Source organism: Schistocerca cancellata, chromosome 2 (assembly GCF_023864275.1).
Source record: "Schistocerca cancellata isolate TAMUIC-IGC-003103 chromosome 2, iqSchCanc2.1, whole genome shotgun sequence".
Lineage (NCBI taxonomy): Eukaryota > Metazoa > Arthropoda > Insecta > Orthoptera > Acrididae > Schistocerca > Schistocerca cancellata.
Window position 1 is genome coordinate 256,468,774 of NC_064627.1, and position 25,763 is coordinate 256,494,536.

Consider the following 25,763-nt stretch of genomic DNA (forward strand, 5'->3'; position numbering starts at 1 on the left):
TGTCAGCTAACTACACCCAGAACTTGTTGCACCCTTTGTGCCGCTACAATATGCCACAAGCTATGCGTCTGAACCCAGCTTAACTCTGTCATTCTCAAAAACCCCTGCGAGCAACACTTGTTCCAGTAATGTGCAGTGTCCAGAGTCCTACTCGCCACTCCATGTGGCAGTTCACAACGCTGTAACTCTTCAGCACAGACAATGGAACAAAAGCAGCGAAAGACAGCAAAATTATCATTCCGTATCCCACCAGTCCACAACTCGCCAATCAGCACGAAATGTGTGTGTCCACTGGAGTTGCTTCTCTGGCCCGGTGCGATTACAACCTTTCCCGCGAGATAGAAGCCGGATAATCGGTATAGTGCAGGACCAGTTGCTGTTACTGGTCGTCGTCCCGTTCTGGTTCCGGCTCTGGGAACACGTACTTGGTGACAGAGCGCCGCTCCGGAGAGGTCGGCATGTAGGCAGCATCAGTAGGGTTGCCGTCGTCCGGCGACCAGGAGCCCAGGTCGAACGTGTACCGCACCTCGCCGTCCTCGTCCACGAGAGCGTAGCGCGTCAGCAGCACGGGCGGCCCCTTCTGCAGCGGGCGCTCGGTTTGCCGCTGCCGACTGCGGACGCTGCCGTCTCCGGACGCCGGCACCGCGGAAGATGACGTGGGCGGCGACGTGTCCGCGGTTCCAGGCGACTGCTTCTTCTGCTTGCGCGTGCTGGACGCCCGAGAGCTGCTGGACGTCGGCAGCGAAGTCAGCACCGCGCTGCTCAGGCGCTTCCGCAGCTTGCTGTTGCACAGCACGAAGAACACGAACAGCACCAGCCTGCACACAGCATACAGCCATGTTTACTTACCTCTAACTCTCTGCAACTACAGGGTGGAAAGTATTTAAACCGACAAACTCTGCGAGGTTGTAGGGGACATACGAGGGCAGTTCAATAAGTAATGCAACACATTTTTTTTCTGAAACAGGGGTTGTTTTATTCAGCACTGAAATACACCAGGTTATTCCCCAATCTTTTAGCTACACAACACTATTTTTCAACGTAATCTCCATTCAATGCTACGGCCTTACGCCACCTTGAAATGAGGGCCTGTATGCCTGCACGGTACCATTCCACTGGTCGATGTCGGAGCCAACGTCGTACTGCATCAAGAACTTCTTCATGATCCGCGTAGTGCCTCCCACGGATTGCGTCCTTCATTGGGCCAAACATATGGAAATCCGACGGTGCGAGATCGGGGCTGTAGGATGCGTGAGGAAGAACAGTCCACTGAAGTTTTGTGAGCTCCTCTCGGGTGCGAAGACTTGTGTGAGGTCTTGCGTTGTCATGAAGAAGGAGAAGTTCGTTCAGATTTTTGTGCCTACGAACACGCTGAAGTCGTTTCTTCAATTTCTGAAGAGTAGCACAATACACTTCAGAGTTGATCGTTTGACCATGGGGAAGGACATCGAACAGAATAACCCCTTCAGCGTCCCAGAAGACTGTAACCATGACTTTATCGGCTGAGGGTATGGCTTTAAACTTTTTCTTGGTAGGGGAGTGGGTGTGGCGCCACTCCATTGATTGCCGTTTTGTTTCAGGTTCGAAGTGATGAACCCATGTTTCATCGCCTGTAACAATCTTTGACAAGAAATTGTCACCCTCAGCCACATGACGAGCAAGCAATTCCGCACAGATGGTTCTCCTTTGCTCTTTATGGTGTTCGGTTAGACAACGAGGGACCCAGCGGGAACAAACCTTTGAATATCCCAACTGGTGAACAATTGTGACAGCACTACCAACAGAGATGTCAAGTTGAGCACTGAGTTGTTTGATGGTGATCCGTCGATCATCTCGAACGAGTGTGTTCGCACGCTCCGCCATTGCAGGAGTCACAGCTGTGCACGGACGGCCCGCACGCGGGAGATCAGACAGTCTTGCTTTACCTTGCGGCGATGATGACACACGCTTTGCCCAACGACTCACCGTGCTTTTGTCCACTGCCAGATCAACGTAGACATTCTGCAAGCGCCTATGAATATCTGAGATGCCCTGGTTTTCCGCCAAAAGAAACTCGATCACTGCCCATTGTTTGCAACGCACATCCGTTACAGACGCCATTTTAACAGCTCCGTACAGCGCTGCCACCTGTCGGAAGTCAATGAAACTATACGAGACGAAGCGGGAATGTTTGAAAATATTCCACAAGAAATTTCCGGTTTTTTCAACCAATATTGGCCGAGAAAAAAAAAATGTGTTGCATTACTTATTGAACTGCCCTCGTAGAAACAAATATTTTTCCCTAATGTCATTTTTTCCTTCGAGGGTTATTTAAACCGTTGGAGGCTGTATTACGCTCTTCAGTTGATAGAGGCCGTATTACGATCTTCAGTAGTTAGAGGGCGTAGTACGCTCTTCAGTTGTAGGAAACTGGTGTCCACCAGTGTGGTAGTGCATTGTCTCTGTTTACTAATGGAGCGATACACCTGAAGTGAGTACACCGATATGGTTGGCGCGCACCACAACGGACGAGCTGCACAGCGGGTTTATGAACAACAATATCCTAATCGCCGTATCCCGCATCATACGACCTTTTATGCTGTGTACCAACGTCTGTGTGAGACCAGGTCATGTAGCAGATTACCTGGACAGGGATGCCGTCACACGGTAAGAACGCTGCAATTTGAGGAAGCTGTCTTGCAGCATGTGGAGCGGGATCCTTAAATCAGCACTCGTGAAATTGCACGTCACATGGGGACGAATCACACGAATGTGAGAACAGTCCTTCGAGAGCAGTTGTTACGTCCATTTCACTTAGAGCGTGTCCACAACCCAGAGCACAGTTTTCGCTGTGGTACCCGGAACAGTGTGAAATGCCTCCTCTGTGTTGTTTACCGATGAAGCAACGTTCGGGCGTGATGGAGTCTTCAACATGCACAATTCGCATGTTTGGAGTGCGGATAACCCACATGCCACAGTTACTAGCGCTCATCAAGTGCAGTTCTTCGTTAACGTTTGGGTCGGTGTTGTTGGATACTGTTTAATTGGGACGTATCTGCTACCTAGTTGTTGTCTCTTTGTCATAAAAAAATGGAAAAGTGTTTGTTGGTTTAATTAATTTGCTGCCAGAGAAATCTTCCTCTACCGGTTTAAATACTCCTCACAGGAAAAAACGGCATTAGGGAAAAATATTTGTTTTGATGTCCCCTACAACCTCCCAGACTTTGTCGGTTTAAATACTTTTCACCCTATATACTGCAGAAGAACCGATGATATTACTGCAGGCAAATATCTTTACAAGAAAAGGGTCAATCTGACCACGTTTATAGTCTACTGGTTCATACACTATGAGATCTGCTCGTATAAACTGGTGTCCAAAATTAAAGCAACAAAAGGAAATTTTGCAAGGTTGCGTTTATTTTGACACAAAACGGTGCAAACAGATGACATTAAAGTAGAAACAATGCAAAGAATACAGAACGCAAACAACTGCAACACTTTTTACCAACTTAACTGATTTTCAGACACATTCCGACAACTGGTGAATGTGCTCAGTGAGGAGTGAGGCGACTCTGGCAGCAATACAGGTCTAAAAACGACGGGCATCCTATGAATGATGTCATCAGTCTGACGTTGAGGTAGTGTAAGTAGGCTGTTCACGTTTTTATATTGTAAGAAGGCTGTTTAGGTTTTTATATTGGTAACGCCACGTACCCCCCCCCCCCCCCCCCCCCATGAACCATGGACCTTGCCGTTGGTGGGGAGGCTTGCGTGCCTCAGCGATACAGATGGCCGTACCGTAGGTACAACCACAACGCAGGGGTATCTGTTGAGAGGCCAGACAAACGTGTGGTTCCTGAAGAGGGGCAGCAGCCTTTTCAGTAGTTGCAAGGGCAACAGTCTGGATGATTGACTGATCTGGCCTTGTAACAATAACCAAAACGGCATTGCTGTGCTGGTACTGCGAACGGCTGAAAGCAAGGGGAAACTACGGCCGTAATTTTTCCCGAGGGCATGCAGCTTTACTGTATGATTAAATGATGATGGCGTCCTCTTGGGTAAAATATTCCGGAGGTAAAATAGTCTCCCATTCGGATCTCCGGGCGGGGACTACTCAAGAGGATGTCGTTATCAGGAGAAAGAAAACTGGCGTCCTACGGATCGGAGCGTGGAATGTCAGATCCCTTAATCGGGCAGGTAGGTTAGAAAATTTAAAAAGGGAAATGGATAGGTTAAAGTTAGATATAGTGGGAATTAGTGAAGTCCGGTGGCAGGAGGAACAAGACTTCTGGTCAGGTGACTACAGGGTTATAAACACAAAGTCAAATAGGGGTAATGCAGGAGTAGGTTTAATAATGAATAGGAAAATAGGAATGCGGGTAAGCTACTACAAACAGCATAGTGAACGCATTATTGTGGCCAAGATAGACACGAAGCCCACGCCTACTACAGTAGTACAAGTTTATATGCCAACTAGCTCTGCAGATGACGAAGAAATTGAAGAAATGTATGATGATATAAAAGAAATTATTCAGATAGTGAAGGGAGACGAAAATTTAATAGTCATGGGTGACTGGAATTCGAGTGCAGGAAAAGGGAGAGAAGGAAACGTAGTAGGTGAATATGGATTGGGGCTAAGAAATGAAAGAGGAAGCCGCCTGGTAGAATTTTGCACAGAGCACAACTTAATTATAGCTAACACTTGGTTTAAGAATCATGATAGAAGGTTGTATACATGGAAGAACCCTGGAGATACTAAAAGGTATCAGATAGATTATATAATGGTAAGACAGAGATTTAGGAACCAGGTTTTAAATTGTAAGACATTTCCAGGGGCGGATGTGGACTTTGACCACAATCTATTGGTTATGACCTGTAGATCAAAACTGAAGAAACTGCAAAAAGGTGGGAATTTAAGGAGATTGGACCTGGATAAACTGAAAGAACCAGAGGTTGTACAGAGTTTTAGGGAGAGCATAAGGGAACAATTGACAGGAATGGGGGAAAGAAATACAGTAGAAGAAGAATGGGTAGCTTTGAGGGATGAAGTAGTGAAGGCAGCAGAGGATCAAGTAGGTAAAAAGACCAGGGCTCTTAGAAATCCTTGGGTAACAGAAGAAATATTGAATCTACTTGATGAAAGGAGGAAATATAAAAATGCCGTTAATGAAGCAGGCAAAAAGGAATACAAACGTCTCAAAAATGAGATCGACAGGAAGTGCAAAATGGCTAAGCAGGGATGGCTAGAGGACAAATGTAAGGATGTAGAGGCATATCTCACTAGGGGTAAGATAGATACTGCCTACAGGAAAATTAAAGAGACCTTTGGAGATAAGAGAACCAGTTGTATGAACATCAAGAGCTCAGATGGAAACCCAGTTCTGAGCAAAGAAGGGAAAGCAGAAAGGTGGAAGGAGTATATAGAGGGTCTGTACAAGGGCGATGTACTTGAGGACAATATTATGGAAATGGAAGAGGATGTAGAAGGAGATGAAATGGGAGATACGATACTGCGTGAAGAGTTTGACAGAGCACTGAAAGATCTGAGTCGAAACAAGGCCCCCGGAGTAGACAACATTCCATTGGAACTACTGACGGCCTTGGGAGAGCCAGTCCTGACAAAACTCTACCATCTGGTGAGCAAGATGTATGAAACAGGCGAAATACCCTCAGACTTCAAGAAGAATATAATAATTCCAATCCCAAAGAAAGCAGGTGTTGACAGATGTGAAAATTACCGAACAATCAGTTTAATAAGCCACAGCTGCAAAATACTAACACGAATTCTTTACAGACGAATGGAAAAACTAGTAGAAGCCGACCTCGGGGAAGATCAATTTGGATTCCGTAGAAATACTGGAACACGTGAGGCAATACTGACCTTACGACTTATCTTAGAAGAAAGATTAAGGAAAGGCAAACCTACGTTTCTAGCATTTGTAGACTTAGAGAAAGCTTTTGACAATGTTGACTGGAATACTCTCTTTCAAATTCTAAAGGTGGCAGGGGTAAAATACAGGGAGCGAAAGGCTATTTACAATTTGTACAAAAACCAGATGGCAGTTATAAGAGTCGAAGGACATGAAAGGGAAGCAGTGGTTGGGAAGGGAGTAAGACAGGGTTGTAGCCTCTCCCCGATGTTATTCAATCTGTATATTGAGCAAGCAGTAAAGGAAACAAAAGAAAAATTCGGAGTAGGTATTAAAATCCATGGAGAAGAAATAAAAACTTTGAGGTTTGCCGATGACATTGTAATTCTGTCAGAGACAGCAAAGGACTTGGAAGAGCAGTTGAATGGAATGGATAGCGTCTTGAAAGGAGGATATAAGATGAACATCAACAAAAGCAAAACAAGGATAATGGAATGTAGTCGAATTAAGTCGGGTGATGCTGAGGGAATTAGATTAGGAAATGAGACACTTAAAGTAGTAAAGGAGTTTTGCTATTTGGGGAGCAAAATAACTGATGATGGTCGAAGTAGAGAGGATATAAAATGTAGACTGGCACTGGCAAGGAAAGCATTTCTCAAGAAGAGAAATTTGTTAACATCGAGTATAGATTTAAGTGTCAGGAAGTCATTTCTGAAAGTATTTGTATGGAGTGTAGCCATGTATGGAAATGAAACATGGACGGTAAATAGTTTGGACAAGAAGAGAATAGAAGCTTTCGAAATGTGGTCCTACAGAAGAATGCTGAAGATTAGATGGGTAGATCACATAACTAATGAGGAAGTATTGAATAGGATTGGGGAGAAGAGAAGTTTGTGGCACACCTTGACCAGAAGAAGGGATCGGTTGGTAGGACATATTCTGAGGCATCAAGGGATCACCAAGTTAGTATTGGAGGGCAGCGTGGAGGGTAAAAATGGTAGGGGGAGACCAAGAGATGAATACACTAAGCAGATTCAGAAGGATGTAGGTTGCAGTAGGTACTGGGAGATGAAGAAGCTTGCACAGGATAGAGTAGCATGGAGAGCTGCATCAAACCAGTCTCAGGACTGAAGACGACAACAACAACAACAACAACGCCACGTAGCGCTCTGTATGAAAATCACTGGCTGTGCTGTGTGCAGTCTGTGGCTGGTTGGCATTGTTGTAATTTTCGATATTGTAGTGTTTGGCAATTGGATGTGAACAGCGCGTAGCGTTACGCAGTTGGAGGTGAGCCGCCAGCAGCGGTGGATGTGGGAAGTGAGATGGCGGAGTTTTGAGAGCGGATGATCTGGACGCGTGTCCATCAGAGAGAGTAAATTTGTAAGACTGGATGTCATGAACTGATATATATATATATATATATATATATATATATATATATATATATATATATATATATATATATATATATCAGGGTGTTACAAAAAGGTACGGCCAAACTTTCAGGAAACATTCCTCACACACACAGAAAGAAAATATGTTACGTGGACATGTGTCCGGAAACGCTTACTTTCCATGTTAGAGCTCATTTTATTACTTCTCTTCAAGTCACATTAATCACGGAATGGAAACACACAGCAACAGAACGTACCAGCGTGACTTCTAACACTTTGTTACAGGAAATGTTCAAAATGTCCTCCGTCGCATGGAATCCCTGATGCGCCGATGCAGCCGTGGAGAATGGCGTATTGTATCACAGCCGTCCAAAATACGAGCACGAAGAGTCTCTACATTTGGTACCGTGGTTGCGTAGACAAGAGCTTTCAAATGCCCCCATAAATGAAAGTCAAGAGGGTTGAGGTCAGGAGAGCGTGGAGACCATGGAATTGGTCCGCCTCTACCAATCCACCGGTCACCGAATCTGTTGTTGAGAAGCGTACGAACACTTCGACTGAAATGTGCAGGAGCTCCATCGCACATGAACCACATGTTGTGTCGTACTTGTAAAGGCACATGTTCTAGCAGCACTGGTAGAGTATCCTGTATGAAATCATGAGAACGTGCTCCATTGAGCGTAGGTGGACGAAACTAAAATGAGCTCTAACATGGAAATTAAGCGTTTCCGGACACATGTCCACATAACATCTTTTCTTTATTTCTGTGTGAGGAATGTTCCCTGAAAGTTTGGCCGTACCTTTTTGTAACACCCTGTGTAACGGCTATTGAACAATATTAAGGTAAGTACATTGTTTGTCTTTCATTTGCTAACTATGCCTATCAGTACTTACTGACTTCAGTAGTTACAATCTTTTATTTAGCTAGCAGTATTGGCGCTCGCTGTATTGCAGTAGTTCGAATAACGAAGATTTTTGTGAGAAGTGATTCGTAAAAGGTATAGGTTATTGTTAGGCAGGGCCATTCTTTTGTAGGGATTATTGAAAGTCAGATTGCGTTGCGCTAAAAATATTGTGTGTCAGTTTAGTGATGATCAGAACAAGTAAAGAAACAAATGTCTGAGTACGTTCAGTTTTGCTCAGCTGTTTAAAAATCAAATAACGTAAGGGATTTACCAGCGCAGTAATTCATAAATTTTTGTAAGGGGACGTTTCAGTAGAAACGTCCACTCTTCCTGGAGAGCTGCCCGCATGTCTTCGAGAGTGGTGGGGCTGACATGATGCAACCCGTCTCCCTCGTGCACCCAGTCATGCTCTATGGCTTTCAAATCGGGAGAGCGTGCAGGCTACGCCATGCGTGCAATGTCTTCCGGTTCCAAGAAAACATCAGCCACACGTGCTCTATGAGGTAGGACATTATCGTTCATCAATACGACGCTGGACCCGCAGCAGCTCGCAATAACCGCAGATGACGTCCTAAGATATTGTTAAGATACCTGCCGGCAGATAAACGTTGCCGACTCACCAGTACATTTTCATGAAGAAGAGTTCGAGTGGTAAACATAATCCCTGCACACACCATTAGGGATTCTCCTCGATCTCGTTCTCTTTCCATAATGTCTGGGTCCCGAAATCGTGTTCCATGTTCCCTCCAGATGCGAATCTATCGAGAACCACTCTCCAGAATAAATCTGGACTCATCTGTGTAAACAACAATGGTTTACTCTTCGACCGTACAGGTAGCATGTTGATGACTCCACTCTAGCCATTCCCTTCTGTGAAGACGCACCAGACATAGACTACAGCACGTCCAGTGGACGCTGAGAGCTCACATGCCCATTGCCGTGCAGTACTAAGGCGGTAACGTCGTGCCCTTACGGCCAAATAACGGTCCTCTAAACCACACGTGGTCTCCCCTGCCCTGGTCTTCGGGATACAGTTTTGGTCTCTATAAACCGTCGCCACGCCAGAGAAACAACAGAACGATTCACATTAATAAATCTGGCCAAATCAGTTTACGGCTGTCCTACTTCCTTTCTTTCTGTGGCCCTCCACCACAGGGAGTCTGGTAAGTGTGCCATACTGCACCGTTTGTGACTGTGTGCACAGCGAGTGTCGGTGAGGGGGTGACGTGCGCAAAGGCTGTGCTGATTCCCAAATTCTGCCTCACACAGTACAATATGCAGACAGTTGAAATACGGTGCCACACAGAACGATGTCAACAAAATTCACATGCAGATGACACACACAATTCAGGGGCTTAAAAAATTTGATTTTTAGATTTTACCATATCTGAAATGCTTGGTCTTTCCTGCGTGAAACAGATTTTGTTTTAAATAAATACTACAATTTTTTCGTGAGATATGATGGTTTTCCTGACGCACGGCCTTTGCCCGAATAATCCCGACACTTGATGGAAGTACAGGAGAAGTGCCAGATATGACCACAAACATTCTTTACATGCGTCAGTAATGAATTAAATTAAACCCATATTTAGAGACCTTTGTAAAGATACCTTGTTGAAGAAATGTGTTCATGGAAAACCCAAAATTTAAATGAATGTGTAAATTCTGTCATTTGGAACCGGTTACCGAAAACTGTATTTGTTCACCTTACAACCCTCAAATTTGGTGTTTATGATGTTATTTTATGCTTCAATTATGGTGTAATTAGGAAACTGGATGTTTTGGAATTATTGGGCATAAAACCTAGTGGAAATGCAGCAAAATCGTTGGCGCAAATAGATAAAGAGAGAATCCTCTAATCAAATATTGCTAATTTAAAATGCACAAAAGAAGCCAGACAGAAAAGAAGAGGGACCAAGAGAAGAAAAGAAGATCAGTATGGTTCAGATGATGCTCAGTATGGCGCAGGAAAATACTAGTGGTAAGTAACTCTCATCAATAAGTAAACTAGAATTGCAATATTAAACTTTAAATGGATTTTTCTCAAAACTACATTTTTTTTACTTTCAGGTACCATTATTTGATAAATTTAAGGGGTTTGAAACGTGAAATTTGGTCAATTTGTACTGCAGATGGTAATAAGTTATTACAACTAAATTGAGAACCACCAAACAATCAGAAACTGTTTTACGATAATTAATGTACAAAAAAAGTTAAATTTTACCATTGAAAGAATAAAATTCTTTTTCTTTAAAACCATGAGAGGTATCATGTTCATTTTACTTGTGAATTGAGGCATATGTGTTATTTATATGCAGTAAGAATTTGATTGTTTTATCACTTACAGTTCTTTTGAAAAGTGTACCTGTTCAAAGGTAAAATAGCATTGGCAGAATAGGGATAAAAATTGCCTTCCGTCTCCCCTTACCGTCTGTGAATTAAGGTGGAGCAGCCAGCCAGAAAGTTAAAGAATAAAATAAAACTTGCCGGATCATGAGAAAGCAGACAAGTGCTAGTCAGCAAAAACGCTAGAGAGGTGGAGAGTGTGCGCAGACGCAAAGAATCTGAACGAAATATACGTTGGACAAATAGTGAAACAGACTGTTCAAAAATTCAGCTCGTATACGGGGAAAAGCCTGTAAGGGTATAGGAGAGAACGTTGTACTGAGAAATTATTGTTAAAAAATTCGTTACGTTACGTCATTTCCGAGTTATTTAGTATAGAATTGAGCCAATCGGGTAATCGTGTGCGCAAATTCGCGCACAGTGCCAGAGATGATGACGCCAAACGTGGTCTTTGTTAGTTTCCTCAAACGGAACAAACGTAGCTTTTGGTCACCTAGCTTAAATTTATCACTTCTGAAAAGGAACATTCCGACTAGTAACGAGCATTTCAAGAAATGGTGACTCACGGACCCACAGATGTCTGTGCATCACTGCATTTTAGCGCGTGCAAGTGCTTGAGTTTATGCGCGATCTGCTTGGCCAACTTCAACTCTAAATAAATCAGAAACGGCACAACGAACAGATTTTTTCTCTTAACAATCGTTTATCAGCACAACCTCCGCTGCAACTTCCTTACAAGATTTTCAGACTGTTTCAGAAAAAAGAAAAACATTAAAAAACGGAAGAGGAAATAGATGAAGGTGAGGCAGAAGTTATGCGAGAAGAACGAGACGGAGCACTAAAAGACCAAACTGGAGCAAGACACCTGGAGTAGAATGTATGACTTCATAGTTATTAAGCTCTTAGGGAGAGCCAACCACGAAAAATCTATTCCACCTGGCAGGCAAGGTGTATGAGGGAAGCGAAATAACATCCAATTTAAAAAAGAATTAAAGAAATTCATTTCCAAACAAGGTAGGTGAGGACAGGTGTGAACGTTATCGATCTATCAGTTTAATAAATCGCGGTTGTAAGATGTTGTTGTTGTGGTCTTCAGTCCTGAGACTGGTTTGACGCAGCTCTCCACGCTACTCTATCCTGTGCAAGCTTCTTCATCTCACAGTACCTACTGCAACCTACATCCTTTTGAATCTGCTTAGTGTATTCATCTCTTGGTCTCCCTCTACAATTTTTACCCTCCACGCTGCCCTCCAATACTAAATTTGTGATCCCTTGATGCCTCAGAACACTCAGAACATGTCCTACCAACCGATCCCTTTTTCTAGTCAAGTTGTGCCACAAACTCTTCTTCTCCCCAACCCTGTTCAGTACCTCCTCACTAGTTATGTGATCTACCCATCTAATCTTCAGCATTCTTCTGTAGCAACACATTTCGAAAGCTTCTATTCTCTTCTTGTCCAAACTAGTTATCGTCCATGTTTCACTTCCATACATGGTTACACTCCATACATATACTTTCATAAACGACTTCCTGACACTTAAATCTATACCCGATTTTAACAAATTTTTCTTCTTCAGAAACGCTTTCCTTGCCATTGCGTCTACATTTTATATCCTCTCTAGTTTGGCCATCATCAGTTATTTTGCTCCCCAAATAGCGAAACTCCCTTACTGCTTTAAGTGTCTCATTTCCTGATCTAATTCCCTCAGCATCACCTGACTTAATTCGACTACATTCCATTATCCTCGTTTTGCTTTTGTTGATGTTCATCTTATATCCTCCTCTTAAGACAATGTCCATTCCGTTCAACTGCTCTTCCAAGTCCTTTGCTGTCTCTGACAGAATTACAATGTCATCGGCGAACCTTAAAGTTTTTATTTCTTCTCCATGGATTTTAATACCTACTCCGAATTTTTCTCTTGTTTCCTTTACTGTTGCTCAATATACAGATTGAATAACATCGGGGAGAGGCTACAACCCTGCCTCACTCCCTTCCCAACCACTGCTTCCCTTTCATGTCCCTCGACTCTTATAGCTGCCATCTGGTTTCTGTACAAATTGTAAATAACCTTTCGCTCCCTGTATTTTACTCCTGCCAACTTCAGAAATTGAAAGAGAGTATTCCACTCAACATTGTCAAAAGCTTTCTCTAAGCCTACAAATGCTAGAAATGTAGTTTTGCCTTTTCTTAATCTAGCTTCTAAAATAAGTCGTAGGGTCAGTATTGCCTCACATGTCTCCATATCTCTACGGAATCCAAACTGATCTTCCCCAAGGTCGTCTTCTACCAGTTTTTCCATTCGTCTGTAAAGAATTCGGGTTAGTATTTTGCAGCCATGACTTATTAAACTGATAGTTCGGTAATTTTCACATCTGTCAACGCCTGCTTTCTTTGGGATTGTAAGATACTAAATCGAATCATTTAGTGTAGAATTGATAGAGTGGTAGAATTTGATTTGAGGGAGGATCAGTACCGGTTCCGGGATACATGTGACGCAATGCTGACCCTACGACTTAAAAGAAAAAAATATTTATACGATTTTTTAATGTAGAGCAAGCTTTTGACAACGTCAGCAGAGATACACTCTTTGAGACTCTGACATTAGAGGGGATAAAATAGGAGTGAAAAGTAATCTATAACTTATACAGTAACCAGGCTGCTGATATAAAAGTCGAAGGACATGAAAAGGAAGCAGTAGTTTCGAAAAAAGAGAGCCAGTACTGCAGCCTGTCACCATGTTATTCCATTTGTATAGCGGGCAAGTGGTAAGCAGAACCAAGCAGAAAACTGAAAAGGAATTAAAGCTCAGTTCGCCGACGACACTGTAATTCTGCCAGAGATGGCAAAGGACTCGGAAGATCATCAGATTGAAATGGATAGTGTCTGAAAAGAGATGATAAGATAAATATCAACAAAAGTAAAACAGGAATAATGTATTGCAGAATTTAATTCATCGGAAAGCTTTTCGAATATTTTACGCATGGGTCAAAATACTTCGTTTCTAGAAGCGCATTTTGACATTTTTTCTGTGATAGATACTGCAAAACATGTACTGTGAGACTTAATTTAAGAGGACAGAAAAAAATCTGTAAGACATTTCGACAACCAAGAACTGAAAAACACTGACAACAGATTCACAGCCTTCCCCAGTATGGGAACGACGAGCTGTAACCATTTTGGCATAAAAAATATTATTTTATCCAGTTTGGCCCGTACACTTTGTAATGACAGTAACATTATTTCTAAAATTCTTGTGGTTGGTTGCAGTAGTTCCTACAATGTAGCAAAAAACTGTCCTTTTTTTCATCCGTCGTCAGTCTTCTGAATGGTTTCAAGCGTTCCGCTGCGAATCTTCCTTCATGCCTTCTCCATCACGTATTAGCACTTGCACACAATCTCCTCATTTATTTGTTGGAGGAATTACAATTGCTGTGTTTCCCTACAGTTTTTGCATCCTAAAGCTCCGTCTAGTACCCTGGAAGATTTCCACGATGTCTTTATAAACAGAGGGGTCCAAAAAAAAGTACAGTGCTGTCCTCCAAGCGTTCATTTCCGGAATTTTCTTTCTCAAATTAAGGCCTATGTTTGACAAGAGTAGTTTTGTTAAAGCCAGCAATGCCCCTTTGCCTGTGATAATTTGCTCTGAAAGAACTCGTTGCTTCGTTCGTCGTAACTTATTTTACTTCCCAAGGTAGCAGTAAATCTTTTTATGTAAGTTTTCCGGTAATCTCATTTCAGCTAGTTCTTATTACTTTCGTTTTCCTACGGTTCACCCTCAATCCATATACTCTAATCTTTAGACTTTTCATCCCATTCAACAGATCTTCAATCTCACAGAGGATAGTAAAGCCATCAGCGGATCTTGTCACTGATTTCTTTTCACCCTGGGTTTTAATCCTTCGTGTGAAATTTTATTTCCGTTATAATTTCTGCGATGTGCAGACTGAATAGTAATGTGTGAAAGACTGCATTTTTGGATGGAAAAGTTACCATAAAATTAAGAAACCTATGTCGAGTGTTGCAAAGGACAGTGTAAATGTGTGAATATTTGTATAATAACCAAACAGAATACATTAATGAGAAGTGTCACCTACCATCATTGTCAGTACTACAGATCTTGCCCTCTGTAGATACAGAGGCTAAGTTGGGCAAGTGGCATCCCGCAAAAAGCACAATCACAGGTTCGAATTGACAGCGTAGCGGCCTCCGCCGACGACCGACGAGCTGTCTTCTGCGCTGGGGACACAACTTTAGAAGACGACAGGTTGGTGGAAAGAACGATCAGAGACTCTTTTTCAATATCTCCAGATCTCGCCAGTTTTCAGATCTGACTTCCAAAGGGACACATAATTTATACTAATTCACAAGACACTCTACTTCAATTTCGCTACAAGATGACTTTCTAACAGCAACAAACACGCCATCGCTAACTGTATTTAGCCTATCCTTTCTGAATACCCTTAGGTCCTACGCAACAATTTCGGCTGAACTTATCTCCGTCTTTAGCTTTCAGTGCCTATAATGTAAACTGGCAGTGGCAAGGAAAGCGTTTCTGAAGAAGAGGAATTTGTTGACATCGAGTATAGATTTAAGTGTCAGGAAGCCGTTTCTGAAAGTATTTGTATGGAGTGTAGCCATGTATGGAAGTGAAACATGGACGATAAATAGTTTGGACAAGAAGAGAATAGAAGCTTTCGAAATGTGTTGCTACAGAAGAATGCTGAAGATTAGATGGGTAGATCACATAACTAATGAGGAGGTATTGAATAGGATTGGGGAGAAGAGAAGTTTGTGGCACAACTTGACTATAAGAAGGGATCGGTTGGTAGGACATGTTCTGAGGCATCAAGGGATCACCAATTTAGTATTGGAGGGCAGCGTGGAGGGTAAAAATAGTAGAGGGAGACCAAGAGATGAATACACTACGCATATTCAGAAGGCTGTAAGCTGCAGTAGGTACTGGGAGATGAAGCAGTTTGCACAGGATAGAGTAGCATGGAGAGCTGCATCAAACCAGTCTCAGGACTGAAGACCACAACAAAAACAGCAACAGCGATTTGAGATATACTCACACAGTTTCTGGACGGTTCACCTCTCCCCTTTTTTACGGGTATATACACTCCTGGAAATGGAAAAAAGAACACATTGACACTGGTGTGTCAGACCCACCATACTTGCTCCGGACACTGCGAGAGGGCTGTACAAGCAATGATCACACGCACGGCACAGCGGACACACCAGGAACCGCGGTGTTGGCCGTCGAATGGCGCTAGCTGCGCAGCATTTGTGCACCGCCGCCGTCAGTGTCAGCCAGTTTGCCGTGGCATACGGAGCTCCATCGCAGTCTTTAACACTGGTAGCGACGGCGTGGATGTGAACCGTATGTGCAGTTGACGGACTTTGAGCGAGGGCGTATAGTGGGCATGCGGGAGGCCGGGTGGACGTACCGCCGAATTGCTCAACACGTGGGGCGTGAGGTCTCCACAGTACATCGATGTTGTCGCCAGTGGTCGGCGGAAGGTGCACGTGCCCGTCGACCTGGGACCGGACCGCAGCGACGCACGGATGCACGCCAAGACCGTAGGATCCTACGCAGTGCCGTAGGGGACCGCACCGCCACTTCCCAGCAAATTAGGGACACTGTTGCTCCTGGGGTATCGGCGAGGACCATTCGCAACCGTCTCCATGAAGCTGGGCTACGGTCCCGCACACCGTTAGGCCGTCTTCCGCTCACGCCCCAACATCGTGCAGCCCGCCTCCAGTGGTGTCGCGACAGGCGTGAATGGAGGGACGAATGGAGACGTGTCGTCTTCAGCGATGAGAGTCGCTTCTGCCTTGGTGCCAATGATGGTCGTATGCGTGTTTGGCGCCGTGCAGGTGAGCGCCACAATCAGGACTGCATACGACCGAGGCACACAGGGCCAACACCCGGCATCATGGTGTGGGGAGCGATCTCCTACACTGGCCGTACACCACTGGTGATCGTCGAGGGGACACTGAATAGTGCACGGTACATCCAAACCGTCATCGAACCCATCGTTCTACCATTCCTAGACCGGCAAGGGAACTTGCTGTTCCAACAGGACAATGCACGTCCGCATGTATCCCGTGCCACCCAACGTGCTCTAGAAGGTGTAAGTCAACTACCCTGGCCAGCAAGATCTCCGGATCTGTCCCCCATTGAGCATGTTTGGGACTGGATGAAGCGTCGTCTCACGCGGCCTGCACGTCCAGCACGAACGCTGGTCCAACTGAGGCGCCAGGTGGAAATGGCATGGCAAGCCGTTCCACAGGACTACATCCAGCATCTCTACGATCGTCTCCATGGGAGAATAGCAGCCTGCATTGCTGCGAAAGGTGGATATACACTGTACTAGTGCCGACATTGTGCATGCTCTGTTGCCTGTGTCTATGTGCCTGTGGTTCTGTCAGTGTGATCATGTGATGTATCTGACCCCAGGAATGTGTCAATAAAGTTTCCCCTTCCTGGGACAATGAATTCACGGAGTGTAGTAAGACACTTGGATGCCTACGTAGAGCGATCCTGGTGAGGTGACGCCCATAGGTATGCAACACACCTAACGTATGGGCAACGCGGGTACGACGTTAACTACTAGGAAAACTACTGTGGTCACCACTTACTTATGGTAGTTTGCGGTAGCCTACGGTAGTTTTATAACTTTACTCTTAGCTGGTACCCTTTCACCCTGAATTGTAGCAGCGCTCTTAAAGAACAATGGACAATAAAACCAGCTGTAAGGTCAATGAAGTATAGGAGAAAGTGGAGATGGCAGTTACCCCTGCGGTGTGGCGACGATGCAGAAGAGGTAGGCGAGTTCCGGCACCCTGGCCGGCGGCCCCAGCAGCCATGGCAGGCCCAGCAGGAAGAACAGCATCACCGCGGTGAGGGCGCGCCGCCGCAGCTGCGACGGCCCGTGTCTGCAGCAAGAGAGCAGCCGCGTCACGTCACCATCCCAGCCAGCGCGCTGCCCGTGCGCCGCTGCAACAACAGCTGCAGCAGCAGCACTGCTCCAGTACTCCTGTGAACACTCAATGTGCCTGGACAAACGGCGTGGTGATGATCGTTGAGACGCCCCTACCTTTCTTGAAATACTACACTTGATTCAATTTGTGGGCAGTCGGATGTTCCGAAAGGAGGCAACTTATAAACGCCTAGCATATGAGGAAACCGTTTGCCTACTACTGCCCGTGGCTTTTCTATAAATAAATACCACGCGAAAATGGCAACTATTCATGAAAACAATTCTCTGCAGCAAAGCATAATTACCAGGTAGGATCAAAATATCAACAACAAAACACTCAACTACATCCTTTTCATTCACAAATCAAAATTTGATTATTCCACAGAAGTTACGGTTTGTTCACATCCACGAATCTGATGATAAACACAGTAAGGTCGACCAATAAATTACACTACTAGCCATTAAAGTTGCTGCACCACGAAGATGACGTGCTACAGACGCGAAATGTTATTCGACAGGAAGGAGATGCTGTGATATGCAAACGATTAGGTTTTCAGAGCATTCACACAAGGTTGGCGCCGTTGGTGACACCTACAACGTGCTGACATGAGGAAAGTTTCCAACCGATTTCTCATACACAAACATCAGTTGACCGGCGTTGTCTGGTGAAACGTTGTTGTGATGCCTCGTGTAAGGAGGAGAAATGCGTAACATGAAGTTTCAGAATTTGATAAAGGTCGGATTGTAACCTATCGCGATTGCGGTTTATCGTATTGCGACATTGCTGCTCGAGTTGGTCGATATCCAATGACTGTTAGCAGAATATGGAATCGGTGGGTTCAGGAGGGTAATACGGAACGCCTTGCTGGATCACAACGGATCACTAGCAGTCGAGATGACAGGCATCTTATCCGCATGGCTGTAACGGATCGTGCAGCTACGTCTCGATCCCTGAGTCAACAGATGGGGACGTTTGCAAGACAACAACCATCTGCACGAACAGTTCGACGACGTTTGCAGCAGCATGGAATATCCGCTCGGAGACCATGGCCGCGGTTACCCTTGACGCTGCATCACAGACAGGAGCCCTTGCGATGGTGTACTACAGCATCTTGATAGTCGCATCCGTGTTTGGCGACATCGCAGTGAACGCACATTGGAAGTGTGTATTCGTCATCGCCATACTGGCGTATCACCCGGCGTGATGGTATGGGGTGCCATTGGTTACATGTCTCGGTCACCTCTTGTTCGCATTGACGGCACTTTGAACAGTGGACGTTACATTTCAGATGTGTTACGACCCGTGGCTCTATAGTTAATTCGATCCCTGCGAAACCCTACATCTCAGCAGGATAATGCTCGACGGCATGTTGCAGGTCCTGTACGGGGCTTTCTGGATACGGAAAATGTTCGACTGCTGCCCTGGCCTGCACATTCTCCTGATCTGTCACCAATTGAAAACGTCTGGTCAATGGTGGCCGAGCAACTAGCCCTTCAGAATACGCCACTCACTACTCTCGATGAACTGTGGTATCGTGTTGAAGCTGCATGGGCAGCTGTACCTGTGCATACCATCCAAGCTCTGTTTGACTCAATGCCCAGGCGTATCACGGCCGTTATTACGACCAGAGGTGGTTGTTCTGGGTACTGATTTCTCAGGATCTATACACGCAAATTGCGTGAAAATGTAATCTCATGTCAGTTCTAGTATAATATATTTTTCCAATGAATACCCGTTTATCATCTGCATTTCATCTTGGTGTAGCAATTTTAATGGCCAATAGTGTATTACCCTTGCCAGTGTCGACACTAACAGTACGTATTCAACACGGGTCGCTTAAGGCGATGGGACATGCCAATGCCCCATCCGCCAGAAATACCCGTAACAGCGAAAAATGTATTAGACACTGAATGTCATTAGCTGGCGCATGCTAACCCAAAAAGTACAAGCGGAACCGGTTCTAGAAAATTTTTCCACACAAATGACTATCGATTGGCGTTGCCCCGTCCCATCCCCTCTTCTGCACCCATGTACACTTCACCCTTATTATTTTCCACTACTAACTTCTGGTGTGATGGATACAGGCTAATAACAACAGCAGCAGAAAATGGTATAACGAGAGTAGGATTCGTTACGAACAGGAAAATAAGCTAGAGAGTGAATTACTGTGAACAGTTCACTTACAGGGTTCTCCTCATCGAAATCGACAGTAAACAACGCCGACCGCGATAGTTCGGTGAACATTCCGACGTCACAAGTAGAAAATGAAGAAATAGAAAAAATTATATGAGGATATTGAACAGATAATTCAGTACGTAAAGGGAGATGGAAATCCATTAGTAAAGGGGGACTGGAATGCAGTTGTAGGGGTAGGAGTAGAAGAAAGGACTGCGGAAGAATGTGGGCTTGGTACTAGGAATGAGATAGGAGAAACAGAAATTCCAGCTAGTAATAGAGAATACTCCGTTCAAGACTCACTGGAGGAGGAGGTGTATTGGCAAAAGCCTGGAGATACAGGAAGATATCATTTAGATTACATCGTGGTCAGGTAGAGATTCCTAAGTCAGATATTGGGCTGTAAGGCGTTCCCAGAGCAGGTGTAGACTCAGATCACAATGTAGAAGTGATGAAGAGTAGGCTGAAGTTTAAGAGACTTGTCAGGCAGAATCAGTTCGAAAAGAAGGGAGTTACGGATGTACTAAGAAATGAATAAATGCGCCTAGGTTCTCTGTGGTTATACATACCGCGATGGATAATAGTTCGGTAGTTAGTTCAGTGGAAGAGGAATGGACATGTCAAAAAACTGCAATCACAGCTATTGGAAAGAAAAATACGTACAAAGGAGTTAACTGCAAAGAAATTTTGGGTAACAGAAGAAATACTGCAGCTGCTGTATGAAAGGAGTAAGTACAAAAATACTTGGCGAACGAACTGCTTGTTTTTGTGTGATAATTGCCCTCTTTATTTTTGTTTTAGTTTTGTAATTCAGTTTCTCTACAATGCTTGTGTCATATCCATTTTTTTCCACTTCCATTTCTATAGCTATTAATTTGATTATCTAGGGCACATACCAGACAAAAACAAATAGTTCATCACTAACACACATGCACACATGATCATTAAATACCCACGAAAACATGCAGATGATGCACTCTCACTTACAGCAACAAAGTAGCTCAAAGGGTAGGCAACGTGCACAAGAAACAAAGACTAAAATAGCCTACAGAACAGCTAACACAGAGGGCAATCAATACAAATACAGACAAAAACAACACATATGGTACTTAACAACTGACGTGCCAGAAATGCAAATCAGTTTATACTGAATAAACAAGTAGAACTTTAATACCATTCACGCAGAAGAGCCTTAGAAAGTAACAGCTGTCATTCCACATTTGCTGAATATCCATGAACACTGGCTTTAAAACTCTCGAGCAACCCTAAAAACTAATAACTGAAGAAAGCTATAAAATACAGAAAGTCACAATCGAAGGAAACGAAATAATAAACGAATACATAGTTTTCTGCAACGGAAATCTGTTCTCTGGCCTCAAAAAACTTTTAGCAACACCAACCTATTCACATAGAATTAATTAATGCTGGGCGTTACTTCGATATTCTCAGTCCTAAAAGTTCTAGATCAGTAACTTTTATACTTTAAGGACTATATGGCTTCTGACGACAGACGGTGAAAGGAAAACAACTTTAATGCAAAATGTAGAAAAACAGGAAAAGTACTGCATGTGGAAACAAAGTACGTACGCAAAACATTATCTGTAAGTTCAGATTTGTAAATGCATTCTTAAAAACTCGAATTTACATGTATACGAGTAGTGAAGATCTTTTTCCTGTTGTCTAATAGAAAGAAAATAAAGGTCGATTGATGACGCTGAAACAGAACCCATTTTATCACAAACAGACAAATTAAATTTATTCGGAGACCGTCTTGAAATTAACAACACACAGTCTGAAAATTATCCTTCTTTCGTCGAGATTACACTTCTTCAGAACTTGTTACAGATAAGCCAGTGAAACAAATAACTCGACGAAGCGTTCGCAAATCACCACATTAGATTCGGAATTACATAAACAGTTTACTTTCAGTAATGGCACAAATATGCATAACATTTCATTTGAAAGACTCTATAGTCATTTACTAAACACATGGCAGTAATGCAACTGCAATAACAACGTACACCAACGAAAAAAAAAAACTCCAGTCCTTGACTTGGTACCTCTATCCGTAAAGCATTACGTCTTCTTAAACTACGTTTAAAATAATTCTGTATTACAAAGAGACTGAAGACCCTGTGAACTCAGATAAAGCACCTCCAAGGTAATCGATTGTAATCATTAATTTCTATACATATGCTAACAAACATTATTGAAATTATTCATCCGAGAGGAAATTCCTAATGTCGAAACATAAAATTATAGATTAATTCTTCTCTTTGCCAGAACCGTCGCAAGACTCATGCTACCTAACTGAACTCCCATACTTCCACTCGACTCTGGTCACAGAAAGTTGTTTAGGTACAGCAGTGGCACACTGCCAATGTGCTCGCCGTACGTCATTTTTGACCAAACTGCCTGTCAGTGTGCGTGCGAGAGGTGAAATCACTTTCCGAGAACTGGGATCTATTTCTGTTTACAATGTCAATTTGACACAAAAGACTAAACAAAATTATGAGAAGGCACACGAATTAATTAAAGGGTGTGCTTTTGAGTTTAGTTAAATATCAAGCTATTTACGTAACGAGTCATTTATCACTGGAAGATTTCCAGAGCATCTGAAATATGTTGTAGTTGAACCTCTATGTAAGAAAGGCGATAAAAAATATCACCAACGTTCTGCGAAATTGTGTGATAATGCCATTGGGCAGAGAAAGGCAAGAAAACGGTTGCTCCTTTTACGGTGAGTCGATTTGACATTGGTGATTCTCCACGTTCATGAACACCTTCGGGGTTTGATGAAGATCGTTTAAACGCATTAATCCACAATGATCCACGTAAATGTGCCCGAGAACTGCAAATGTGGTGAACTGTGATCATTCCACCATCGTGCGACATTTGCATGTGTATGGGCTCCTCATGTCCTAAGCCCAAATCACAAAACTCTCCCAGTGGTCATACGTGGATCTCTGCTTGCTCGTCATCAATTGTCTCTGGAACAACACCGATCATTCCTGTCCTGTACCGTTGCTGGTGACAATCAATGGTAACTTTAAGCTAACGTACGGACAAGAAAGGAATGGTTGAGCCCAAACAAAGCAGCAACTTCCCGTACAAAGAGCTGCGCTCAGATAATGTTATCCACCTGGTGGAACAGTGAAGGTGTGGTCTCCTACCAAAATTGCTTCCCCGAGATGTACGGACGTACGATGATTTTATTCCTTACTTAAAACATAGATACATTAATATCTGCCGGCCGGAGTGGCCGTGCGGTTCTAGGCGCTACAGTCTGGAGCCGAGCGACCGCTACGGTCGCAGGTTGGAATCCTGCCTCGGGCGTGGATGTGTGTGATGTCCTTAGGTTAGTTAGGTTTAATTAGTTCTAAGTTGTAGGCGACTGATGACCTCAGAAGTTAAGTCGCATAATGCTCAGAGCCATTTAAAACCAAGCCTTACTATCTGTAATAGGCGGAAGAACGTAATCAGAAGTTAGCACAAGTTATCGGAATTTTGAATCAACTATTACTGAGTAGCTTGAAGATGAAGCTCTCTTTGATCAAGAAGATAGTAGAGATTCAGAGACTGATAGCAGTCAGGAAAACGAGCAGACCCCTTACATCGTCCCAAGTGAAACAAGCAATGAATAAACGAGTAAACCACTGCCAACAATCAGTAGAATACAAATACACAATACCGTGAATATTCCACTTGATGCAGTAAGATAGAGAGAAACCAAAAAGGAAAATCCATTCTAAATGAATGGTTTAACGTCCAGGGATGTTTTATATCCATCATTTTCACTGGACAGACAATTTGACGGTTATACGTTGTACGACACTGCTAAGTCTCTGCAGCAAAGCACCATTGTAGATGAAAGACTTAATAACAAGTAAGGGAAGGTTTTATTCTATAACGAATGTTAATCAGGAATTGATTCTCTTTTGATAGTGTAATGACAGCAACCAGCCACAAATTTACTTTGAGTTCCTTTATTCAAAGGAAACCGTTACCGGTTTCGAATCGTTGCGATTCATCATCAGACGGTTTACACGCTTTCTTTCTGACATTTGGTGTGTTTTTATAGATTAATTGTCCTAAAATATAAATAAAACATAATTACAAACACGCCACACACAGATGGTTGCGTTGCAGATTTTCGTTGTATGTGACTTACGTGAAACGTCGGTTTCGAGTGATTGTTTCCATAACGTTCATCCAATCGATGTAAATGCATTTCCACTGCATCCTCGTTGTTGCACACGTAATAGTTCTCACTGTACACTTTAGATTTGTCGCTGAGATCATTCCAACCACGCACCACATGTTTTGGTACATACAAAGAGTTTACAAACATATGGGTGTCACAGATGCTATGATATATCGTAACATTTGACAATGATGTCCTATGTTTGGAAAGGATCATATATTCTTTTACAAAACTGGATCATAAATTCTTTTACAAAACTGTAATGTCTATTACATTAGTACAGAGAGATTGAAATTATTTTTTTTTAAATATATATCTGTTATTGCTAATTTAATTATAAAGTTTTTTATATATATGTAGAACTGTATAGGTAAAATAGTATATTATTTTATTACATTTGGCAGCATGAGAATTATAGTAACATATAAATTTTCTACTTGATCTGCAGATAGGTGTATTAATATTATTTGCTTTGGAGGCTGGAAAGTAATTTTTGGAAATTTTTCAGGAAAGGGGTGTTAGCCAACTCTGTTTGTTCATTAAGGATATAGTCTGGGTTGCTGTTTTTGTGTGTGTGTATTTCTAATTCTTCTAATATATTCATAGTGGCTCCTTTTTCTGTTAGATGCAAAATCTTTAAGTTGTCCTCAATGCTTCCCACTGAATGGTTTTCTTCAGCAATATGGGCTGCAAATGCTGATTTGTTCAAGTTACCAAGTCTTAGAGCGTCAATATGTTCCTTGTATCTAATTTCAAAACTTCTGCCTGTCTGTCCAATGTAGAATTTTGGGCATGTATCACATTTGAGTTTGTATATTCCTGATTTACGGTAGGGACTCTTGGAGGTGTATACATCATGGATTACTTTTTGTTGTAATTTATTATTTGTGGAAAAGCTGATTCTGATATTTTTCTTCTTTTTAAATAAGTTTGCTATTTGGTATGAAAGTGGGCCTATGTATGGGAGAGTAGCATATTTAGGTTTGGCTTCAGTGGCACACTGATTTGGCTTGAAGTGACTGCTGTGAAGTGGATCTGTGGGTTTTGTCTGCATTTTGTTGTGGAGTTTTTCTATTATTGTGGGTTTATATTCATTATTATGAGCAACTGTTTTAATTATATTGATTTCATTTTGTTGGTCTGTGTCACTCATTGGTACTTTTTTAATTCGGTGTAGCATCGTTCTGAAATATGCCATTTTTTGTTGGCGGGGGTGGCAAGATGAGTTGCTAATACTGACATCTGTGGTGGTAGGTTTTCTGTAAATACTGAATTGATGTTTATTGTTACTATTGCAAATTTTCAGGTCAAGAAAGTTAATGCTTTTATTAGTTTCATGTTCAACTGTGAATTTAATATTTTTGTGCATTTTGCTAAGATCTGCTGCTAATGTATCTATTTCATTGCTTGTACCATCAAAAAGCAGTATTGTATCATCAACATATCTTCTGTAGTATATTATTTTGTTTGACATGTGCTAGTTGGCAGAAAACAATTTTTGTTCTATATGGTTGATGTAGATGTCAGCCAATATCCCAGCTAGGCTACTTCCCATTGCCAAACCATCATGTTGTTGGTACAGTTTGTTGTTGAAGCTAAAGTAATTATGCTCTAGAATAAGTGAAAGTATTTCTATGAGTTCACAGATCTCTGCAACACTAATTTTCTTATATTTAAGCAGATTGTTTCTTATAATGTTAATAGTCTCTTTTACAGGGATGTTCGTGTACAGGTTGACTATGTCTAGTGATGCTAATTTAGCTGTTGGTGGGATGTGGATGTCTTTAATTAAGCTTATGAGTTCATGTGTGTTATGTATGGTGTAGTTATTTTCAAATGTATAGTATTTGGTAATGAGGTCTTTTAATTTACGGCTTATGAAGTATGCAGGGCTGTTTCTT

At 42.8% G+C, this 25,763-nt stretch overlaps 1 protein-coding gene across 1 annotated transcript in view; it reads right to left on the bottom strand.

Annotated features, from left to right (window-relative positions):
* Positions 1-379: 379 nt before the first annotated feature.
* Positions 380-25,763, bottom strand: part of LOC126153021 (adhesion G-protein coupled receptor D1-like) — a 47,784-nt gene continuing 22,400 nt past the window's right edge. Inside the window, exons 3-4 of the mRNA XM_049916042.1 lie at positions 17,298-17,438; positions 380-818 (exon numbers count right to left, since the gene is read on the bottom strand). Coding sequence (XP_049771999.1) covers positions 380-818; positions 17,298-17,438 — 580 coding nt within the window. The remainder of the gene's footprint in view (positions 819-17,297; positions 17,439-25,763) is intronic.